Genomic DNA, 21,404 nt, shown 5'->3' with positions numbered 1-21,404 from the left:
AAGAGGTGTAAGTAGAAATATTAGCACATACTAATTTGATGACTAATCCCCCCCCCCCCCCAGTCCTCAATTTAAACAAATTAACCTACAGTAAAATATTAATTCCCAGCTCTTCAAACTTGTACCGTGCACTAATTATGGTCCTGCACATTGGATGCACCTGTTCAGTCATAAAAACTTTTCCTAGCTTCCTAATGCATGTCATGCAAACTTTTTTTTGTTTTTTGTTTTTTAAACGAATTATTTTTTCGTGCCTCCTCCTCACCTCCCTCCCCCTGCGGGCATGGGCTGAACACATTAAAACAAAGTCATTAAGCTGGTTGGAGAACAATGTTAGTGGGGGGGACAGATAAGACAGAAGGAGAGCTGGAGGAGTGTTGGACAGATAGCAGCCAAGTGACAGCTCAGGACAAGTGACAGCTCAGGACAAGTGACAGCTCAGGACAAGTGACAGCTCAGTCCTTTCAGGACTCAGTAAGGAGAGTGCACAAAATTTAAGAGAAAGTTTGCAAAGGGGCCAGAAACGAATAGAGAAATGGGAGAAGTGAGAAAGTCAGAGCAGAAACAGTGAAACGACTTTAAAAGAAGAGGAAAAGTAAAATAAATAAATAAATAAATAAATAGATAGATAAATAAATAAATCTTAAATAATAAATAACTAGAAACAGGAGAGATTTAGGATTATTTGGGGAAGTCGGGAGGCAGGTAAGAAGCGGTGCAGGGAGCGGGGGAGTATACTGTCCCCTCCCTGCTGCCAGGAAGCTGTGGTTTCCTTAGCTGTCTCTGCTGCTAGCCGGGCAGGGCCGGGGCTCGGGAGCTACTGCCAGACGAGCAGATGGGAAGGAGCGGCTGGCCTCTGCTTACACCATGCCTTCCTGCATCCCGGGGGAAAACAGCCCGCAGCGACATGCAGAGCAAGGAGCTCACCGACATCTCCATCCTCAACTCCCAGCCCAAAGTCGACCTCCTCTGGGAGCCCCCCTCCGAGAACCTGCGCAAGCTGAAGAAGAGGAAGGTGCTGGTGGAGCAGAAGAAGAAGCTGTCTGCCTGGGCACTGTTCCTGGCACTGCTGGGCATACTGCTCATGGTCCTGCACACGGAGCTGCTCTGGTATGGCACCTGCCAGGTAAGAGCCCAGTGATCACAGGGATAAACTTATGGGGGGGGGGGGGGGGGGGGGTCCCAGTCCCCACTAGTGTACACCTGCCAGGTAAGTGCCCAGTGACCACAGGGATAAACTTATGGGGGGGGGGGGGGGGGGGGGGGGGTGTTCCCACTAGTGTACACCTGCCAGGTAAGAGCCCAGTGACCACAGGGATAAACTTATGGGGGGGAAGGGTGTTCCCAGTACCCACTAGTGTACACCTGCCAGGTAAGAGCCCAGTGACCACACGGATAAGCTTAGGGGGGAGATGTTCCCACTAGTGTTGTACACCTGCCAGGTATGTGCCCAGTGACCACAGGCATAAACTTATGGGGGGGGGGGGGTGTTCCCAGTCCCCACTAGTGTACACCTGCCAGGTAAGTGCCCAGTGGCCACAGGGATAAACTTATGGGGGGGGGGGGGTGTTCCCAGTCCCCACTAGTGTACACCAGCCAGGTAAGAGCCCAGTGACCACAAGGATAAGCTTAGGGGGGAGATGATCCCACTAGTGTACACCTGCCAGGTAAGTGCCCAGTGACCACAGGGATAAACTTATGGGGGGGGGGGTTCCCAGTCCCCACTAGTGTACACCTGCCAGGTAAGTGCCCAGTGACCACAGGGATAAACTTATGGGGGGGTGTTCCCAGTCCCCACTAGTGTACTCCTGCCAGGTAAGAGCCCAGTGACCACAAGGATAAACTTATGGGGGGGGATGTTCCCAGTCCCCACTAGTGTACACCTGCCAGGTAAGTGCCCAGTGACCACAGGGATAAACTTATGGGGGGGGGGGGTGTTCCCAGTCCCCACTAGTGTACACCTGCCAGGCAAGTGCCCACAGGGAAAGTTTTATGTCACCCATAGTGATGTCCCGTCTAGACTGCACTTGTAGGTGAGAGCATAATGACCACAGGGGTCACTGATGGAACAGAGTTATTGCAAGAAGTCATCTGCAGAAAATGTTTTTACAACAAGTGCACATCTTGAGGAATCCAGGGTCACTATAATTCCAGACTCTGCATTATAGTATTATTTTGGCTAATAGAAAGGGTTTTAGGAACAGGACATGCAGTACTGTGCTGCTGAGGCTCTCCACATACAGTGTTCATATAATGATCTGCAAATTAGTATTACAGCACAAAAGCGCCTGTTCTGTACAGTATTAATGCAGTCAATTTGGGAATGGTGCTAATTAATAGAACAATTATCTCAGTGTCCAGATCACAGCTACAGTATCTACCCAGATCCTTGTGCTTGCTCCTAGATAGTAGTTGGATCCTCTGGGATCTCACACAGAGCCATTCCCTCTCTCAGATGTCTGTAGTGTCCTCTTACCATAAGTACATAGAGGAGATTCTAGCACACTGGTCATTCATCCTGCATTCAGTAACTTCTTGGAAAGCTGTTCAGTTCTATGTCCTGATTTCTGATCCATTCTATTGTATAAACATTAGTTTACTGTGATGGTCGTGTCTGCTGTGTTTATCACTTATAATTGTTACTTCTTATATGTCCAGCTGTTAAGCAGAGATGTTTTCTTTTTCTATAGTTTTTGCTATTGGAAACCTATTTGAATTCTGCATTTCTCACTATTACATCACATCTATACTGAATCCATAGTTTTTGTGCTTTTGTGGAACTTTGTAATAAGTCCTATTCTTTTTCCAAGCCGGTGTTTAAATCTGTCTTTTGCTGTAGGGTTTAAAAAACAAAACCAAAAAAAAACTTATTTCAATCAACAAGTGAGCAGAATGTTATTGTACAACAATGTATTAGTATTGGTGTACTGAGGGGTTTCCGCTCACATCTGATAACATTGTGTAACAAATGCGGGTATGCATTATAAGTGTAAGCCATTGGGGATTATATAGTTGTTGTAATATATATGGAAACAATTCATGTAACAGCCGCAGGTACAGTTACCAAATGGGCTGGTGCATTTTAATATTTACATCTTGAAAGGGGTATTTATCAAAGCGCAGAGAGTGATAAAATTGTGAGAGATAAACTACCAACCAATCAGCTCCTATAGAAGATGATTAGGTAGTACTCTCTGAGGTTTGATAAATACCCCCTTAAGAAACAGTGGGGCAGATGTATTAACCTGGAGAAGGCATAAGGAAGTGATAAACCAGTGATATGTGCAAGGTGATAAAGGCACCAGCCAATCAGATCCTAACTGTTAATTTACATATTGGTGATGATTGGCTGGTGTCTTTATCACCTTGCACATATCACTGGTTTACCACTTCCTTATGCCTTCTCCAGGTTAATACATCTGCCCCAATATGCTGTAAAAAAATAAATAAAATGGAAATACACTAAAAGGGTTATATGCCTAAAAATATATATTCTGTCACAATGCAAATCATTTCTAAATTGGACCTCAACCACCTGCCAGCGCTGACCCCTCCCATTGCGGCAGCGCCCTACGCCATGGCTGTACATGGTTACACTTACTGCTGCGCTAGAGTGTTCACGCTCTCTGTCCTATCACTTATAACTGATTCATGTGTGCTGTATTGTGATAGAATATTATAATATGTAAGGTGTTGCAAAAATACAGCTTATATAATAATAATAATAATAATAATAATAATAATAATAATATAATGTACCATGGAAGCACTCCAAAGAAGGAACCAGGAAACTCAGTGAAAGTCACTAAATAGGGTATTTTAAATCCATGACTTTGGGACCTTTTTGGGTATAGCGGTCAGTGCTGTATAGTTAATGCAAGGTAAGGACGCATTTGGTTTAATAAAATAAGGGGGGAGGGGTGTTAGGCAACAAAACATTTTATGTGAAGACCCTGTTCTTGAGTATTGGGAGAGAACTTTCTTCAGGATATGTTACATTTAAGAACAATTAGTGCTGGAGTAATTTTAGATACTATGGGGTCTATTTACTAAGCCTTGGATGGAGATAAAGTGGCTGGAGATAAAGTACCAGCCAATCAGCTTCTAACCGCCACGTCAGAGGCTGGGTTTGAAAAATGACAGTTAGGAGCTGATTGACTGGTACTTTATCTCCAGCAACTTTATCTCCATCCAAGGCTTAGTAAATAGACCCCAAAAACCGCACAGTATACACAGAGCCTGAATTACAGGTGTGGTCTACAAGGTCAACAGTTATTAGGTCACCATTGACAAAAGGTCGGCACGGGAAAGGTCAACACATGAAAAGTTCGATGAGTATTTTAGGTAATTTTGGTGTCATTTTCTCTATATTAGAATGTAGAACCCAAATAAGCGTACAGCGTCCCCTCGCATGGCGAGCAACTTCAGGCAAAGTTACCATTCCCAATTGGAGTCTACATCGATGGTAAAGCATGAAACGTAAAACATTCCCCCAAAAAAACTCATGTCGACCTTTTGCTGTGTCGCCCATTGTCATGTCCACCTTTTAACAATGTCAACCTTTTGTCAGTGCCGACCTAATGCATAAACCAAAACCATATCTTCTTGACCTGTTGACTGTTAACCTATCATCTGGATCACCTGAATTACAGCTGCACAATAGTTAATTTGTGTGAGGTATAGATGGCGCTTTGCGCAGAATTGGTGCATTTGCGGATGAGTACAGCCTGCATTAGAGTTCAGCGTTTCCGGTTATATGTTTTGCATTTTGTGATGCAGGTCAGGGCCGGTCAAGTGCAAGTGCTGTACAGATGCAAGTTATGCACGTGCCTTTGAGAGGCACATTATTTAGTGTGACATTACATATATCATAAATACGTATTAGATTAAACTTTTGAGATCTTACATTTGTGAAAAAGTAAAGTGGATGTAAGGTGAAGATGGTGATTGCAGCAAATTTGCGCTTGATCTCTGCGCTAGGCTTATGCCTATGTGTATCTTAAGATGTGTGCAGCTAAAATGACATTGGGGTGATTCAGACCTGATTGCTGCTGTGTGTTTTTGGACAGCGGGCGATCAGTCGTAAACTGCGCATGCGTATGCACCACAATACGCACGTGCGTCAGCCAGCAACAACGGTCATCGCCGGTCAGTGATAGGATGGTGCAAAAATGTCATTTGTGCGGGCATACGCAAGGCAATTGAAAGGAAGAGGCCATGTGTAGGTGGTAACTGACCGTTTACTGGGAGTGTCCGGGAAAATACAGGCATTCCCAAGCGTTTCAGGGAAGGTGTCTGACGTCAGCTCCGGAGGAGTAAGTGTCAGTCATCACACTGGAGGAGTAAGTCCTGGGCTGCGCAGAGACTGCACACAGTGAATTTTTGCAGCTCGGCGTACACATGCGATCGCACACTTGCAGGGCGAATTTACACTCCCCCTTGGCCGGCGACTGTTGGAACGCAGGACAGCGAAGTTAGCAGCCCAGCGATCAGATCTGAATCACCCCCATAGTCTACGAGTGTGCAAATGCATCTCTGCCCATATGTCAAGGGGGCACATGTACGCTCATCTGTACATCAACCAGAACCATACTTTACTTTGAAATAATTTGTTAGCAATTTGCAGAGACGTGGTATAAAGACAGGTGTATTTTGGTTACTAATCAGTAATAAGTGGAATTCATTAATGTGTTGCCAGCTTTCTATGACTTATCATTGGCATTTGCTCTGGTGAAAGCAGTTTTGGAGCCTGCGGTTCCATGTCAGGCTATCATTTGCTGTTTATACACAAACAGGTTGGCAAAGGAAAAACAGTTCTACACAATCACCATTGTGCTTTTTGAACTCTTGCCCAGCTGTGGCATGTGACCTCATGGATAACAATAGCAACTGACATCTCAGGAGAGTTCTCGGCAGCTCAAGAGGTTGTGTAGCAGCTGCAGGTTGTTGTGACAGACAGTTGTTTTAGACTGGACTAATAACGCACTTTGGGTTATGGGGGTTCTATAAGATGCACAGGTCTATCTCCCAATCCCTGGGGGTGGGGCTTACTGTATTCTGGGCTGGACTTTGTTAGAATGTGAGCAATGTCTTGTTTGGCTGAGGGTGTGGTTTGGGTGGGTTAGGGGTGGGGCTTATCTAATTATGCCAGGATAAAAGTTGTGTCATTTCGGGTTTATGGGCAGATTTATCATAGATTGGAGAGAGATAAAGTACCAACCAACCAGCTCTTATGTCATTTAAAAAAAAATCCTGTAAGATGGCAGTTAAGCATTTGAGAGAGATAAAGTGGACAGAGATAAAGGGGTAGTTGTATAATATTACAGGTCGTTGTAGGAGGGAAGCGGCACCAGCGCACATTTCTCCCGCAAGTATGTAGGAGGAAATGTGAATGTAATGAGCCCAGTCATTATCAGTGCTGCTATCTCCGATGTGCGGGGAAATGCATGAAGGGGCAGTGGCACTGACCGCTCCGACACCTGCAGCCATCACGCGATAGTAGCGAGATCTTACACGTGTGTAGTGGAGACACAGAGCACTGTAGGGGGTCAAGCAGGGATCTCCGGAGAGGAGAGTTTTCACTCTACCACCCTGGCATCCGAGATGTTAATACATCTCATCGCTACTGCTTCCTGCTTTTCTTTGGTAAAGAGGCGAATCAGGTAGCGCTATATATGCGCGATACGCACGGGTATAATACATCTGCCCCAAAGTACCAGCCAGTAAGATCCTACCCCCAGTGTTACAGGCTGTGTTTGAATAATGACAGTTAGGAGCTGATTGGCTGGTACTTTATCTCCGTTCACTTTATCTCTCTCCAAGACTTAGTACATACAGATGGAGCCACGCTAATCGTGGCTCCGTCTGTGACTCAGTGCGTCCGGGGGTATGCAGTGGTAGGGGCCCATGATTAGAGGTGTGGCCAGCCTACAAGGGGGGTGTGGCCAGCCACCACAGAGGTTTGGCTAACCATTATAGAGTACCTGGTCTGGACTCCTTGATAATTTATATAGTAATTAATGCTAGTGCATGCATGATAATGTGCCAGATTAATGACAGCAATGTACTGTAGAGAATACATCATAGTCCTGTGCAGTATAAGGTAACATATGTATAATATATAATTCAAGTGCACAGTCTGGAACCTGATCCCTCGAGGAGGGGTGGCCCCCAGGCAGTGGGGCCTGACGGTGGTTTCCCCTGTACCCCTGTGGGCCAGTCTGAGCCTGTGCATCGTAGACGCGCACGCGCCCCCATTCAAAGTGAATGGGAGCTTCTCTTTACACTGGACGGCAAGGCCAGGCGCACGCACGCCCCCGTCTGTGATGCGTGGCTCCATCTGTAGACCCCTTTATTTCTCTCCACTTGATCTCTGTCCAAGCTTCGATAATCCTCCCCCTATATCTCATCTGTCACCTACACACAGTGTGCTAATACCTCATTCATGGTAAAAAGGGGCCCATTTATCAAAATATATTTGCAGCTATATCCCCGAAAATCACCCGGGGGTTAGCCGCAAATTTTCGGTATCTCCTGAATGTAAGAAAGAGGGACCCTCCATTGCTGCCCACAGCCGCACCCCCCATCGGTTTCTATGGGTGATGCGATGCTGCCCCGATTGACCAATATCCGGAATGTGATGCATCCCCAATACTGGCCCCCACAGCTACCTATGGGCAACACAACACAGTCCTAGCCGGGCAGAGCGTACCCCTGACCGCTGTGCAGCGTGGTCTGAGCAGACAGCACATGTGCAGCGTCCCCAGCAGCCCTCCCAGCACAATGCAGAGATGAACTCATTTCGGAGCCCTTGTACCTGTGGGTGCTGGATAATACATCCAGCCAATAGGATCGCGATCTTGGCTAGTAAGATCCCGCCCACATCACACTCAGTAAGCGACCAGTGATAAATGCCCCCCCAACGCCTGTTCAGCCACTAGAAACCAGTCACATTAATGAGGACGTTTATGATTGTTCATGAGCATTGGCAATATTTAATCTCTCACAGACAGGCAGAGGCGTATCTACGGAGGAGGGGACCCATGTCCAGTCTCTGTGTGCGGGCCTGGGCCCCCATTTCCTTCGTAGCCGGCAGCGCAGTTAGTGCTCTGAGCACTAGAGAGACTCTGGCACAGTGTCAGAGACAACAGTGCTTGCGCAGGTGATTGGAAAAATGGCGCGGTGGCCATTTTTCTGAGACCTGCACAAGCGCTTTGCCAGAGTCTCTCTAGTGCTCAGAGCACTATCTGTGCTGCCGGCTACGGAGGAAATGGGGGCCCTTATGTGGATATAAAGGTGAGTATATAGGAGAAATGGGTGCAGTGTGTGCGGTGTGGGCCCCTTCTGGACCCAGGGGCCCGTGTACACTGCACACACTGCACCCATTATAGATACGCCACTGCAGATAGGGCTCTTTCCTTGTTCTCTTTTTAACGCCATCCACGCCGTCTGTGCTCCTTGAATTTTGTCTGCAAGTTCCGTTTAGTGACTCTGATACTGTATGTTTGCCCTTATCTTGCATACAGGCTCGTCGAGCGCTGATCTGCCTCCCCCACTGCAACTTATCACCGCTCGCCCTACAAGATAGTGTTTCCCCTAAAATATAGGGCCTAATTCAGACCTGATCGGAACTCTTTGCACCAAATTTGCAGAGGTTTACGACTGGATAGTTGTCACCCAGAGAGAGTGAAAAACCGCCCCGTGCAAGTCTGCGTACGCCGGACAGCTGCAAATCCGTTCGCACCTCACTCACCATCTAATGATTCTTCCAGTCTGTGCAGTCTGCGCGCAGCCCAGGACCTACTCCTACAGTGCGATAGAAACAGGCTGATCGGGGCCGGAGCTGACGTCACACACCTTCCATGAAAACGCTTGGGAACGCCTGTATTTTCCTGACACTCCCAGAAAATGTCCAGTTACCACCCACAAACACCCGCTTCCTGTCAATCTCGTTCGCCTAGTGATCAAAAAAGATGCAGGATTTTTTCACAGTTTGGCCTCGCGCCTGCGCATTACGATCCGTACACATGCGCAGTCGTCGATAGTCGACCGCTGTGCGATTTTGCACAACAGCGATCAGGTCTGAATTAGGCCCAATGTTACATTACTGTCCATGAGGCATGGCTAAAATTCATGAATAAATTGAACCTCACAGATTACATTCTCCTCATAGATTATTTATAACTTCATTGTTCCACTTAGAAAATGTCATTCCCGTCTGTGGGTAGGTGAAACGTCCAGTTTACATACAGTACGTTCCACTGGGCTACTAAGCACATGGGTTTTACTTAATAGCATATAGGGGTGCTTATCTGTTGGTTAAGGTATAGGGGTGTTAGGCTGACACTTATCAGGTCTATATGGATGACATGTCGACATTATAGAATGTCAACCTAACACATACTTATCTACTCTCCCGGATTCTGCGGGAGACACCCGGTTTCTCGGATAGTCCCTCGCAGCACCGGAAGAGTGGGCACCCCTCCCGCATTCTGCCCACTTCCTAGTGAAGTGGGCAGAATGAGGAGCTAAATAGGGAGAAATCGCGGAACCAGTCGAGGGGGCAGGGCCTAATGACGCTAATCACGTCATTGAAGCTCCGCCCCTATGCAAATATTGCCCAATTGCAATATTTTCACGTCCAGTGGGGGGATCCGGTTTTTAGGTCGATAGCACTTAGGTCGACACTCATTAGGTCGACCACTATTGGTTGACATGCATTAGTTCAACATGGTGATTAGGTCGACATGGACAAGGATGACATGGAAAAAGGTCGACTTTATTTATTATTTAGAATTTTTTTAACTTTTTCATACTTTACGACCCACGTGGACTATGATTGGGAATAGTAACCTGCCTTAAACATGGCCAAAGCATGGCGAGCGAATCAAGCCATGCGAGGGGACACGGTGCAGTAATTGGGGTTCCAGGTCACTTTACAAAGAAAACGGCACCCATTTTTAAAAAAAAACTCATGTCGACCTTTTTCCATGTCGACCTTGTTCATGTCGACCTAATGACCGTGTCAACCTATTTCAGGTGTTGACCTGGTCACTGTTGACCAATAGCAGTCGACCTAATAACTGTCGACCTAGTTACTGTCGACCTTATAATACACACACACACACACACACACACACACACACACACACACACACACACACACACACAGTGGGCGGGGCCTAATGATGCAATTTGCTCAGCCCCACCCCCATTGCCACCCGTCTGCTTCTCCTCTCCGGTATCTCCCGGAGAGGAGAAAAGAAATGTAGGTAAGTATAATCTAACATCCCTGGTGGCCCACCGGTCACTTACCTGGTCCTGATGGCTGCAGCAACATGTTGCGTAAAGAGGCTACAGGAGGAGCACCGAGCCTGCAGAAGTTGTTCTATCCCTAGTGATCAGGCAGCTAATGCCATCTTAATATGGCATGAGCTATCTGGACCATGCTCCAACAAGCTAAGCTAGCTTGGTAAATAGTTCCCTTTAAGAATAATGGGGGAGATGTATCAAACGTTCTGAATAGTGAAGAAGCGGACAAGTTGAGAAGTTGCCCACAGCACCCGATCAATTTCTGCCAATCAGTTTATAGAATGTACTTGATAAATGCCTGCTAGAAGATTATTGGTTGCTATGGGCAACAACACTCTCTACGAGGCTTGATAAATCTTCCCCTATATCTCCGATTTCTTCTGCGTTAGGCTCTTCTTAATTTGCAGGGATACTTAAAGATGGCTAAATCACATGCAACCTGCTGTTTCCCCGGTATACGGTCTTTAGGTCGACATCACTTAGGTCGACACTCATTAGGTCGACCACTATTGGTCGTCATGCATTAGGTCGACATGGACATTAGGTCGACGTGGCTACTAGGTCGACATGGCAAAGGTTGACACATGAAAAGTTTTTCACATTTTTTTGTCATTTTTTTTTACTTTTTCATACTTTGCAATCCACGTGGACTACGATTGGGAATAGTAACCCGTGCCGAGCGTGCAAAGTAAGCCATGCGAGGGGACACGGTGCACTAAACTGGGTTCCCGGACACTGTACGAAGAAAACGACACCAAAACAAATTTAAAAAAAAACCTTTTCCATGTCAACCTAACGATCGTGTCAACCTATTTCAGGTGTCGACCTAGTCACTGTCGACCAGTAGTGGTCGACCTAATGACTGTCGACCTAGTAACTGTCGATCCAACAAACCGCAACCGTTTCCGCTTGGCAATAAGTTTATGAAAAAAAACCACCAATATACTGGTTACAGAATTCAGTGCAGTACTTTCGTTAAAGTTGATGAGTCAGCTTAGCCGTCAGGAGGGTCCTCGTGTAAGTGTACACCTCCCTGACAAGTGACGCTATGTCAGAAGTGTGTAACCGACGCTGATTACAGAACCAGCTGAATCCCAGCTCTCCCCAGCCACCCTTCTGGCAGCAGATGAATGAATGAGGCAGGCCCAGCACTTACATGGTCTCAGCAGAAATAGTTAACTGTACAAAGTTCTCTTCTCGAAGTTCTCATAAACATAGGGTTGAGTGTCTACAGTAAGCTGCTACATGGGTTTATCAGATCAGACGTTATCTGTGAGGAATCCGGTACTATATATATAGTGTAGACACATTCTGCACAGAATTATTTTTTAGAAAACACTGCTACAGTAGATCTCGTATATTAGTGTGATTTTCTGTAGCCTATTATTACCAGAGACACTTTGCAGCTGACCAGAGCATGTCTGTAATGAAATGAGGAATACCTCTATGTCAGGGCACCCAGGGCGAAAGTTTCCTGTGCCCCCCCCCTGAAGGCGCGCACCCAAAAATAGGGGCGTGACCACAGTTATCACCCTGTACTTGTGCCCCCCTGTAGCTGTGCCCCCATTAGTTGTGCCCCCTTAGTAGCTGTGCCCCCTGTAGTTGTGCCCCCTGTAGTTGTGACCCCAGTAGTTGTGCCACCTGTAGCTGTGCCCCTGTAGCTGTGCCCCCCTGTAGCTGAGCCCCCAGTAGATTTGCCCCTTGTAGCTGTGCCCCCAATAGCAGTGCCCCCTAGCTGTGCCCCCAGTAGATTTGCCCCCAGTAGTTGAGCCCCCTGTAGCTGCACCCCAGTAGTTGTGCCCCTGTAGCTGTACCCCCTGTAATTGTACCTCCAATAGTAGTGCCCCCAGTAGTTCTGCCCCCTGTAGCTGTGCCCCCTGTAGTTCTGCCCCCAGTAGCTGTGCCCCCAGTAGTTGTGACCCCTGTAGTTGTGCCCCCTGTAGTTGTGACCCCAGTAGTTGTGCCACCTGTAGCTGTGCCCCCTGTAGCTGTGCCCCCCTGTAGCTGAGCCCCCAGTAGATTTGCCCCTTGTAGCTGTGCCCCTTGTAGCTGTGCCCCCAATAGCAGTGCCCCCTAGCTGTGCCCCCAGTAGATTTGCCCCCAGTAGTTGAGCCCCCTGTAGCTGCACCCCAGTAGTTGTGCCCCTGTAGCTGTGCCCCCTGTAATTGTGCCTCCAATAGTAGTGCCCCCAGTAGTTCTGCCCCCTGTAGCTGTGCCCCCTGTAGTTCTGCCCCCAGTAGCTGTGCCCCCAGTAGTTGTGACCCCTGTAGCTGTGCCCCCAGTAGCTGTGCCCCCAGTAGTTGTGACCCCTGTAGCTGTGCCCCAGTAGCGCCGCTTACAAACACACACAATAAAAATTAAAAAAACGACACAATACTTACCAGCCCGCTCCTGCTTCCGGACCGCTGCTGCGCTGCCCTCCGTCTCTGGCCGCCAGCTCCTCTCCTCTACCAGCGCCGCACTGACACTAGAGGTCAATTATGACCTCTAGTGTCTGTCAGTGGAGCCGGCTGCAGCGGGCGCCCACACAGCCCACGGCGCCTGCTGCAGCCGGGGAGAGGAGAGCAGGGATCAGTAGCGGCTCTTGCCAAGGCGGCGGCGATGCCCTGGGGACAGCGGCGCCCCGGGCAAAAAGCCTGCTTGCCCGTGGCAAGAACCGCTACTGCTCTATGTATATATAGCGGCTCAGGCTAAGTGTGAGAAGGTTGTGCATGATAAGAGGGTATGTCCAGAGCTTCCCACACACTGGACCGTCCCAGTCTCTTACCTTTGAATGGCAGGTGTGACCGGTACCCGTCGCGCCGCTCTGCAGTTAATGGAACATACAAATACTGAATAGCCTGGTGCTCATCACATACTGTTATGACCCGACGGTCATAATCCCGACAGCCATTGACCTACAGTCAAAATACCAACACGTCAAAATACCGACATACATTATATTGACATGTTCAGAATGCCGACATAGTCAGAATACTGACATTTGAAATGGCGACATGTCAAAATACCGACATGAGTTTTTCTGTTTTTATTGTGTCAATGTCAGCATAGGTAAAAACGCACGTCGGCATTTTGACACGTTGGCATTTCAAATGTCGGTATTCTGACTATGTCGGCATTTTTGAACATGTCGGCATAATGAATGTTGGTATTTCGAGCCGTGTCAGTATTTTGACTGTCGGTCAATGGCTGTTGGGATTATGACTGTCGGTATTGTGTCTGTCTGTAAATCAACTGACCCATCTGAAGCAATGTGGTGCAACTGACCCAATACCAAGGCATGATTGGTCCCAAGGCCAAGATGTCTTCCGCGCTTGATAATTGTTAGATGAAAATCAACTGAATCATAATCCGACATGCCGGTAGGTGCAGAGCAGACCAACATTTTACTGTGTGCCGACATGTTATTACTACATAACCAGGTCACTGTGTGCCACTGCCGACATCTTATTACTACATAACCAGATCCCTGTAACTCAGTGCTAGTGTTGAACGTCCCTGTATTTCCCCATATGGCTACTTTTATAGTCTCCTGAACATCAGTATTGTACCCTGCATTTACTATATACTGTATTTCTTAGCAGTTACTTACTGTATATAGGCCCTCATTCCGAGTTGTTCGCTCGCTAGCTGCTTTTAGCAGCATTGCACACGCTAAGCCGCCGACCTCTGGGAGTGTATCTTAGCTTAGCAGAATTGCGAATAGAAATTTCTTAGCAGTTTCTGAGTAGCTCGAGACTTACTCCTACACTGCGATCAGTTCAGTCAGTTTCGTTCCTGGTTTGACGTCACAAACACACCCAGCGTTCGCCCAGACACTTCCCCGTTTCTCCAGCCACTCACGCGTTTTTCCCTGAAACGCCTGCGTTTTTCTGCACCTCCCATAAAACGGCCAGTTTCCGCCCAGAAACACCCACTTCCTGTCAATCACACTCCGATCACCAGAACGAAGAAAAATCTTCGTTAGGCCGTGAGTAAAATACCAAACTTTTGTGCTAATTTACTTGGCGCAGGCGCACTGCGAACATTGCGCATACGCAATTTGCGAATAATCGCTCCGTAGCGAAAAAAAATAACGAGCGAACAACTCGGAATGACCCCCATAGGGGGTAATTCTGAGTTGATCGCAGCAGCAGGTTTGTTAGCAATTGGGCAAAACCATGTGCACTGCAGGTGTGGCAGATACAACATTTGCAGAGAGAGTTAGATTTGGGTGGGGTATTTTGTTTCTGTGCAGGGTAAATACTGGCTGCTTTATTTTTACACTGCAATTTAGATTTCAGTTTGAACACACCACACCCAAATCTAACTCTCTCTGCACATGTTATATCTGCCCCCCCTGCAGTGCACATGGTTTTGCCCAACTGCTAACAAAGTTCCTGCTGCGATCAACTCAGAATTACCCCCATAGGGGGTCATTCCGAGTTGTTTGCTCGTTGACGATTTTCGCTATATTGCGATTAGTCACTTACTGCGCATGCGCAAGGTTCGCAGAGCGCATGCGCTTAGTTATTTTACACAAAAGTTAGGTATTTTTTCTCACAGCATAACGAGGTTTTTTCATCGTTCTGGTGATCGTACTGTGATTGACAGGAAGTGGGTGTTTCTGGGCGGAAACTTGCCGTTTTCTGGGCGTGTGCGAAAAAACGCTGGCGTTTTTGGGAAAAACGCGGGAGTGTCTGAAGAAACGGGGGAGTGTCTGTGCGAACGCTGGGTGTGTTTGTGACGTCAAACCAGGAACGAAACTGACTGAACTGATCGCAGTGTAGGAGTAAGTCTCGAGCTACTCAGAAACTGCTAAGAAATTTCTATTCGCAATTCTGCTAATCTTTCGTTCGCAATTCTGCTAAGCTAAGATACACTCCCAGAGGGCGGCGGCTTAGCGTGTGCAATGCTGCTAAAAGCAGCTAGCGAGTGAACAACTCGGAATGAGGGCCTTAGTGCACACATATTGGTGGTCCTTCCGAGTTGTTCGCTCGTTGCCGTTTTTCGCAACGCAGCGATTAGGTGAAAAATGCGCATGCGCATGGTACGCAACGCGCATGCGCTTAGTAATTTACCACAAAACTTTGGAGATTTACACAAGCTCGAGCAACGTTTTTTTAACGCTCGAGTGATCGTAGTGTGATTGACAGGAAGTTGGTTTTCTGGGTGGTAACTGAGCGTTTTCAGGGAGTGTGCTAAAAAACGCAGGCGTGCCAGGAAAAAACGCGGGAGTGTCTGGAGAAACGGGGGAGTGGCTGGCCGAACGCTGGGCGCGTTTGTGACGTCAAACCAGGAACTAAACAGACCGAGGTGATCGCTATCTAGGAGTAGGTCTGGAGCTACTCAGAAACTGCAAAGAATTATTTCGTCGCAGTTCTGCTAATCTTTCGTTCGCTATTCTGCTAAGGTAAGATACACTCCCAGAGGGCGGCGGCCTAGCGTTTGCAATGCTGCTAAAAGCAGCTAGCGAGCGAACAACTCGGAATGACGGCCATTGTGCAGCACAGAGAATATTTCAGTCATTCACATCAGTCCCGGCCCCAGTGGAGCTTACAGTCTATGAACCTCATTCAGGTTGGATTGCAAATTGCGATCCAACTGCAATAATTACAATGATGATGCAGGCGCATGCGCAGGGCCCACATCCGGTCCGATCAAAAAGATGGCGGCGGGCCTCCTGCCATCGCAGCCAGGCTGCACCGGCAGGAGGCTTCCCTAGTTTCTGTGACCGTGCACTAATTGCGGCGTGATCGCAATTAGCGCGCGGTCGGAGATGATGGGGGGGGGGGCGGCGGTTAGCATGCTGGGCGGCCTTCCCCTGCGATGAGCGGGCCCCAGCATATGAGATAAAGTATTGCAAATTCTGATTTATAGGTGGGCCCCTTTCAGATCTGGGCCCCATAGCAGCTGCACTCCCTGAATCTATGGTAGTTACACCCTTGATACCAACCGTGCTACCTGGCTAGCTAAACACATAGGCCCTCATTCCGAGTCGTTCGCTCGTTCTTTTTTTTCGCATCGCAGTGAAAATCAGCTTAGAGCGCATGCGCAATGTTCGCACTGCGACTGCGCTAAGTAATTCTGCTATGAAGAAAGGATTTTTACTCACGGCTTTTTGTTCGCACCGGCGAACGTAGTGTGATTGACAGGAAATGTGTGTTACTGGGCGGAAACACAGCGTTTTATGGGCGTGTGGCTGAAAACGCTACCGTTTCCGGAAAAAACGCAGGAGTGGCCGGAGAAACGGGGGAGTGTCTGGGCGAACGCTGGGAGTGTTTGTGACGTCAAACCAGGAACGACAAGCACTGAACTGATCGCACAGGCAGAGTAAATCTGGAGCTACTCTAAAACTGCTAAGTTTTTTTTGTTCGCAATATTGCGTAAACTTCGTTCGCACTTTTAAGATGCTAAGATACACTCCCAGTAGGCGTAGACTAAGCGTGTGTAACTCTGCTAAATTCGCCTTGCGACCGATCAACTCGGAATGAGGGCCATAGAACACTTAGAAAAGTTGAGAGTGGTAATATGTGTCATTGCTTTTAAATAAAAAGAAAGGTGCAGTTTATAGGGGAAACAATGGGGGTCACTTCGACCTGATCGCACGCTAGGTTTTTTCGCTGCGGTGCGATCAGGTCAGAACTGCTCATGCGTATGCACCGCAATGCGCATGCACGTCATACGGGTACAAAGCAGATCGTTGATTTAACATAGAATCCATTTGCACAGCCGATCGCATGGAGATTGACAGGAAGAAGGCGTTTGTGGGTGGCAACTGACCGTTTTCTGGGAGTGTTTGGAAAAACGCAGGCATGTCCAAGCGTTTGCAGGGAGGGAGTCTGATGCCACTTCCGGACACCTACAGGCTGAAGTGATCGCAGCGGCTGAGTAAGTCCAGAGCTACTCAGAAACTGCACAGAACTTTTTTGTACAGCTCTGCTACATATACGATCGCACACTTGCAAAGTGAAAATACACTCCCCTATAGGCGGCAACTATCTGCTCGCAGCGCTGCAAAAAGTAGCTAGCGAGCGATCAACTCGGACTGACCCCCATATGCACTCCATAAATGCAGCCATGTAACCCATATATAAAGCAACATTACTTGGCGTAAGCTTTTCATGGCTTGGAAATTGGAATATTGTGTTGAGACTTCTTTGTGATGTACAGAGCATACACAATACTTGCAGGAGGGATCACTGACCCCTATGTCACATAGTATCACAATGCAAACAAAATGTTAGTGACAAACTGTATGAATCATGGATGGAGTTGAATCTATGGTCAGTCCAGCTCTCATGTCTCTACTATCAGTGATGGGTTCAGCATGGCTACATAGATCTATTAAAAGTTTGAAACAAATGTTCAGAAGCTACAGTATGGCTTTTTTTAGATTATAGGTAGGGATTGTAATCTCGCAAACAATTTGAAATCACAGGATTGGTAAATTATCGGGATCCAATCTTGCTAATCCAGGATTGTGAGTAAAGTATTCTATTTTTACTGTAAATATGATATTTTTAATTGTTTCTAACAAATTGTAATGCAATCTTTTGGTTAGTTGATTGTCTGGGGTGGGTATGTGTGACTAGCGGTCAGGAGATTGCCGGTCACAATACCGACGGTGGGATCCCAGCTGGATGGCCAGAGGGGTGGGGGGTGAGTGCAACGAAGCCCCTTGCGGGCTCGGTGGCTCGCTGCGCTTGCCACAGGTTCTATTCCCACTTTATGGGTGTTGTGGACACCTATGAGTGGGAATAGTCCCTGTTGATCGGCGTGATTTTCAGACACATAAACGCATCCCGATTGTCTCAGTGCTACTACTTCGCCTTCATACCATTCATCTCCCCTGATCCTCCCGGGTAATTCATCTCCCCCCTCATCCCTGCTATCCATCTATCCCGCTTTTCTTTGCTTTCCATCTCCCCCTCTTCTCTCTGCTATCCATCTCCTTCTCTTCTCCCTTCTATCCATATCCCTCTCTACTCCCTGTTATTCATCTCCCCACTCCCCCTGCTATCCATCTCCCCCTCTTCTCTCTGCTATCCATCTCCCCCTCTTCTCTCTGCTATCCATCTCTCCCTCTTCTCTCTGCTATCCATCTCCCTCTCTTCTCTCCGCTATCCATCTCTCCCTCTTCTCTCTGCTATCCATCTCTCCCTCTTCTCCCTGCTATCCATCTCCCCCTCTTCTCTCTGCTATCCATCTCTCCCTCTTCTCCCTGCTATCCATCTCCCTCTCTTCTCTCCGCTATCCATCTCTCCCTCTTCTCTCTGCTATCCATCTCTCCCTCTTCTCCCTGCTATCCATCTCCCCCTCTTCTCTCCGCTATCCATCTCTCCCTCTTCTCTCCGCTATCCATCTCCCCCTCTTCTCTCTGCTATCCATCTCCCTCTCTTCTCTCCGCTATCCATCTCTCCTTCTTCTCTCTGCTATCCATCTCTCCCTCTTCTCTCTGGTATCCATCTCTCCCTCTTCTCTCTGCTATCCATCTCCCCCTCTTCTCTCCGCTATCCATCTCTCCCTCTTCTCTCCGCTATCCATCTCCCCCTCTTCTCTCTGCTATCCATCTCCCTCTCTTCTCTCCACTATCCATCTCTCCTTCTTCTCTCTGCTATCCATCTCTCCCTCTTCTCTCTGGTATCCATCTCTCCCTCTTCTCTCTGCTATCCATCTCTCCCTCTTCTCTCCGCTATCCATCTCCCTCTCTTCTCTCCGCTATCCATCTCTCCTTCTTCTCTCTGCTATCCATCTCCCCCTCTTCTCTCTGGTATCCATCTCTCCCTCTTCTCTCCGCTATCCATCTCCCCCTCTTCTCTCTGCTATCCATCTCTCCCTCTTCTCTCTGCTATCCATCTCTCCCTCTTCTCTCTGCTATCCATCTCTCCCTCTTCTCTCCGCTATCCATCTCTCCCTCTTCTCTCTGCTATCCATCTCCCTCTTCTCTCCGCTATCCATCTCCCCCTCTTCTCTCTGCTATCCATCTCTCCCTCTTCTCTCTGCTATCCATCTCCCCCTCTTCTCTCTGCTATCCATCTCTCCCTCTTCTCTCTGCTATCCATCTCTCCCTCTTCTCTCCGCTATCCATCTCTCCTTCTTCTCTCTGCTATCCATCTCCCCCTCTTCTCTCTGCTATCCATCTCTCCCTCTTCTCTCTGCTATCCATCTCCCCCTCTTCTCTCTGCTATCCATCTCCCCCTCTTCTCTCTGCTATCCATCTCCCTCTCTTCTCTCCGCTATCCATCTCTCCTTCTTCTCTCCGCTATCCATCTCTCCCTCTTCTCTCTGCTATCCATCTCCCCCTCTTCTCTCTGCTATCCATCTCCCCCTCTTCTCTCTGCTATCCATCTCCCTCTCTTCTCTCCGCTATCCATCTCTCCCTCTTCTCTCTGCTATCCATCTCTCCTTCTTCTCTCTGCTATCCATCCCTCCCTCTTCTCTCTGCTATCCATCTCTCCCTCTTCTCTCTGCTATCCATCTCCCCCTCTTCTCTCTGCTATCCATCTCCCCTCTTCTCTCTGCTATCCATCTCCCTCTCTTCTCTCCGCTATCCATCTCTCCTTCTTCTCTCCGCTATCCATCTCTCCCTCTTCTCTCTGCTATCCATCTCTCCCTCTTCTCTCTGCTATCCATCTCCCCCTCTTCTCTCTGCTATCCATCTCCCCCTCTTCTCTCTGCTATCCATCTCCCCTCTTCTCTCTGCTATCCATCTCCCTCTCTTCTCTCCGCTATCCATCTCTCCCTCTTCTCTCTGCTATCCATCTCTCCTTCTTCTCTCTGCTATCCATCTCTCCCTCTTCTCTCTGCTATCCATCTCCCCCTCTTCTCTCTGCTATCCATCTCTCCCTCTTCTCTCCTGCTATCCATCTCTCCCTCTTCTCTCTGCTATCCATCTCCCTCTCTTCTCTCCGCTATCCATCTCTCCTTCTTCTCTCTGCTATCCATCTCTCCCTCTTCTCTCCGCTATCCATCTCTCCCTCTTCTCTCTGCTATCCATCTCCCTCTCTTCTCTCCGCTATCCATCTCTCCCTCTTCTCTCTGCTATCCATCTCCCCTCTTCTCTCTGCTATCCATCTCCCTCTCTTCTCTCCGCTATCCATCTCTCCCTCTTCTCTCTGCTATCCATCTCCCCCTCTTCTCTCTGCTATCCATCTCCCTCTCTCTCTCCGCTATCCATCGCTCCCTCTTCTCTCTGCTATCCATCTCCCTCTCTTCTCTCTGCTATCCATCTCTCCTCTTCTCTCTGCTATCCATCTCCCTCTCTTCTCTCCGCTATCCATCTCCTCCCTCTTCTCTCTGCTATCCATCTCCCCCTCTTCTCTCTGCTATCCATCTCCCCTCTCTTCTCTCCGCTATCCATCTCTCCCTCTTCTCTCTGCTATCCATCTCCCCCTCTTCTCTCTGCTATCCATCTCTCCCTCTTCTCTCTGCTATCCATCGCTCCCTCTTCTCTCTGCTATCCATCTCTCCCTCTTCTCTCTGCTATCCATCTCTCCCTCTTCTCTCTGCTATCCATCTCTCCCCTCTTCTCTCTGCTATCCATCTCTCCCTCTTCTCTCTGCTATCCATCTCTCCCTCTTCTCTCTGCTATCCATCTCTCCCTCTTCTCTCTGCTATCCATCGCTCCCTCTTCTCTCTGCTATCCATCTCTCCCTCTTCTCTCCGCTATCCATCTCTCCCTCTTCTCTCTGCTATCCATCTCTCCCTCTTCTCTCTGCTATCCATCTCTCCCTCTTCTCTCCGCTATCCATCTCTCCCTTCTTCTCTCTGCTATCCATCTCCCTCTCTTCTCTCCGCTATCCATCTCTCCCTCTTCTCTCGCTATCCATCTCTCCCTCTTCTCTCTGCTATCCATCGCTCCCTCTTCTCTCTGCTATCCATCTATCCCTCTTCTCTCTGCTATCCATCTCCCCCTCTTCTCTCTGCTATCCATCTCTCCCTCTTCTCTCTGCTATCCATCTCTCCCTCTTCTCTCTGCTATCCATCGCTCCCTCTTCTCTCTGCTATCCATCTCTCCGTCTTCTCTCTGCTATCCATCGCTCCCTCTTCTCTCTGCTATCCATCTCCCTCTCTTCTCTCCGCTATCCATCTCTCCTTCTTCTCTCTGCTAT

At 48.2% G+C, this 21,404-nt stretch overlaps 1 protein-coding gene across 1 annotated transcript in view; it reads left to right on the top strand.

The window, feature by feature from the left end:
- Positions 1 to 320: 320 nt before the first annotated feature.
- Positions 321 to 21,404, top strand: part of KCNN4 (potassium calcium-activated channel subfamily N member 4) — a 154,588-nt gene continuing 133,504 nt past the window's right edge. Inside the window, exon 1 of the mRNA XM_063942517.1 lies at positions 321 to 1,126. Within this exon, the coding sequence (XP_063798587.1) occupies positions 836 to 1,126 (291 nt within the window). The 5' untranslated portion in view covers positions 321 to 835. The remainder of the gene's footprint in view (positions 1,127 to 21,404) is intronic.

Source organism: Pseudophryne corroboree, chromosome 10, assembly GCF_028390025.1.
Source record: "Pseudophryne corroboree isolate aPseCor3 chromosome 10, aPseCor3.hap2, whole genome shotgun sequence".
NCBI classification, from domain to species: Eukaryota; Metazoa; Chordata; class Amphibia; order Anura; family Myobatrachidae; genus Pseudophryne; species Pseudophryne corroboree.
The sequence above is the reverse complement of the archived record's forward strand: the minus strand, read 5'-3'. Positions and strand labels throughout refer to the sequence as shown.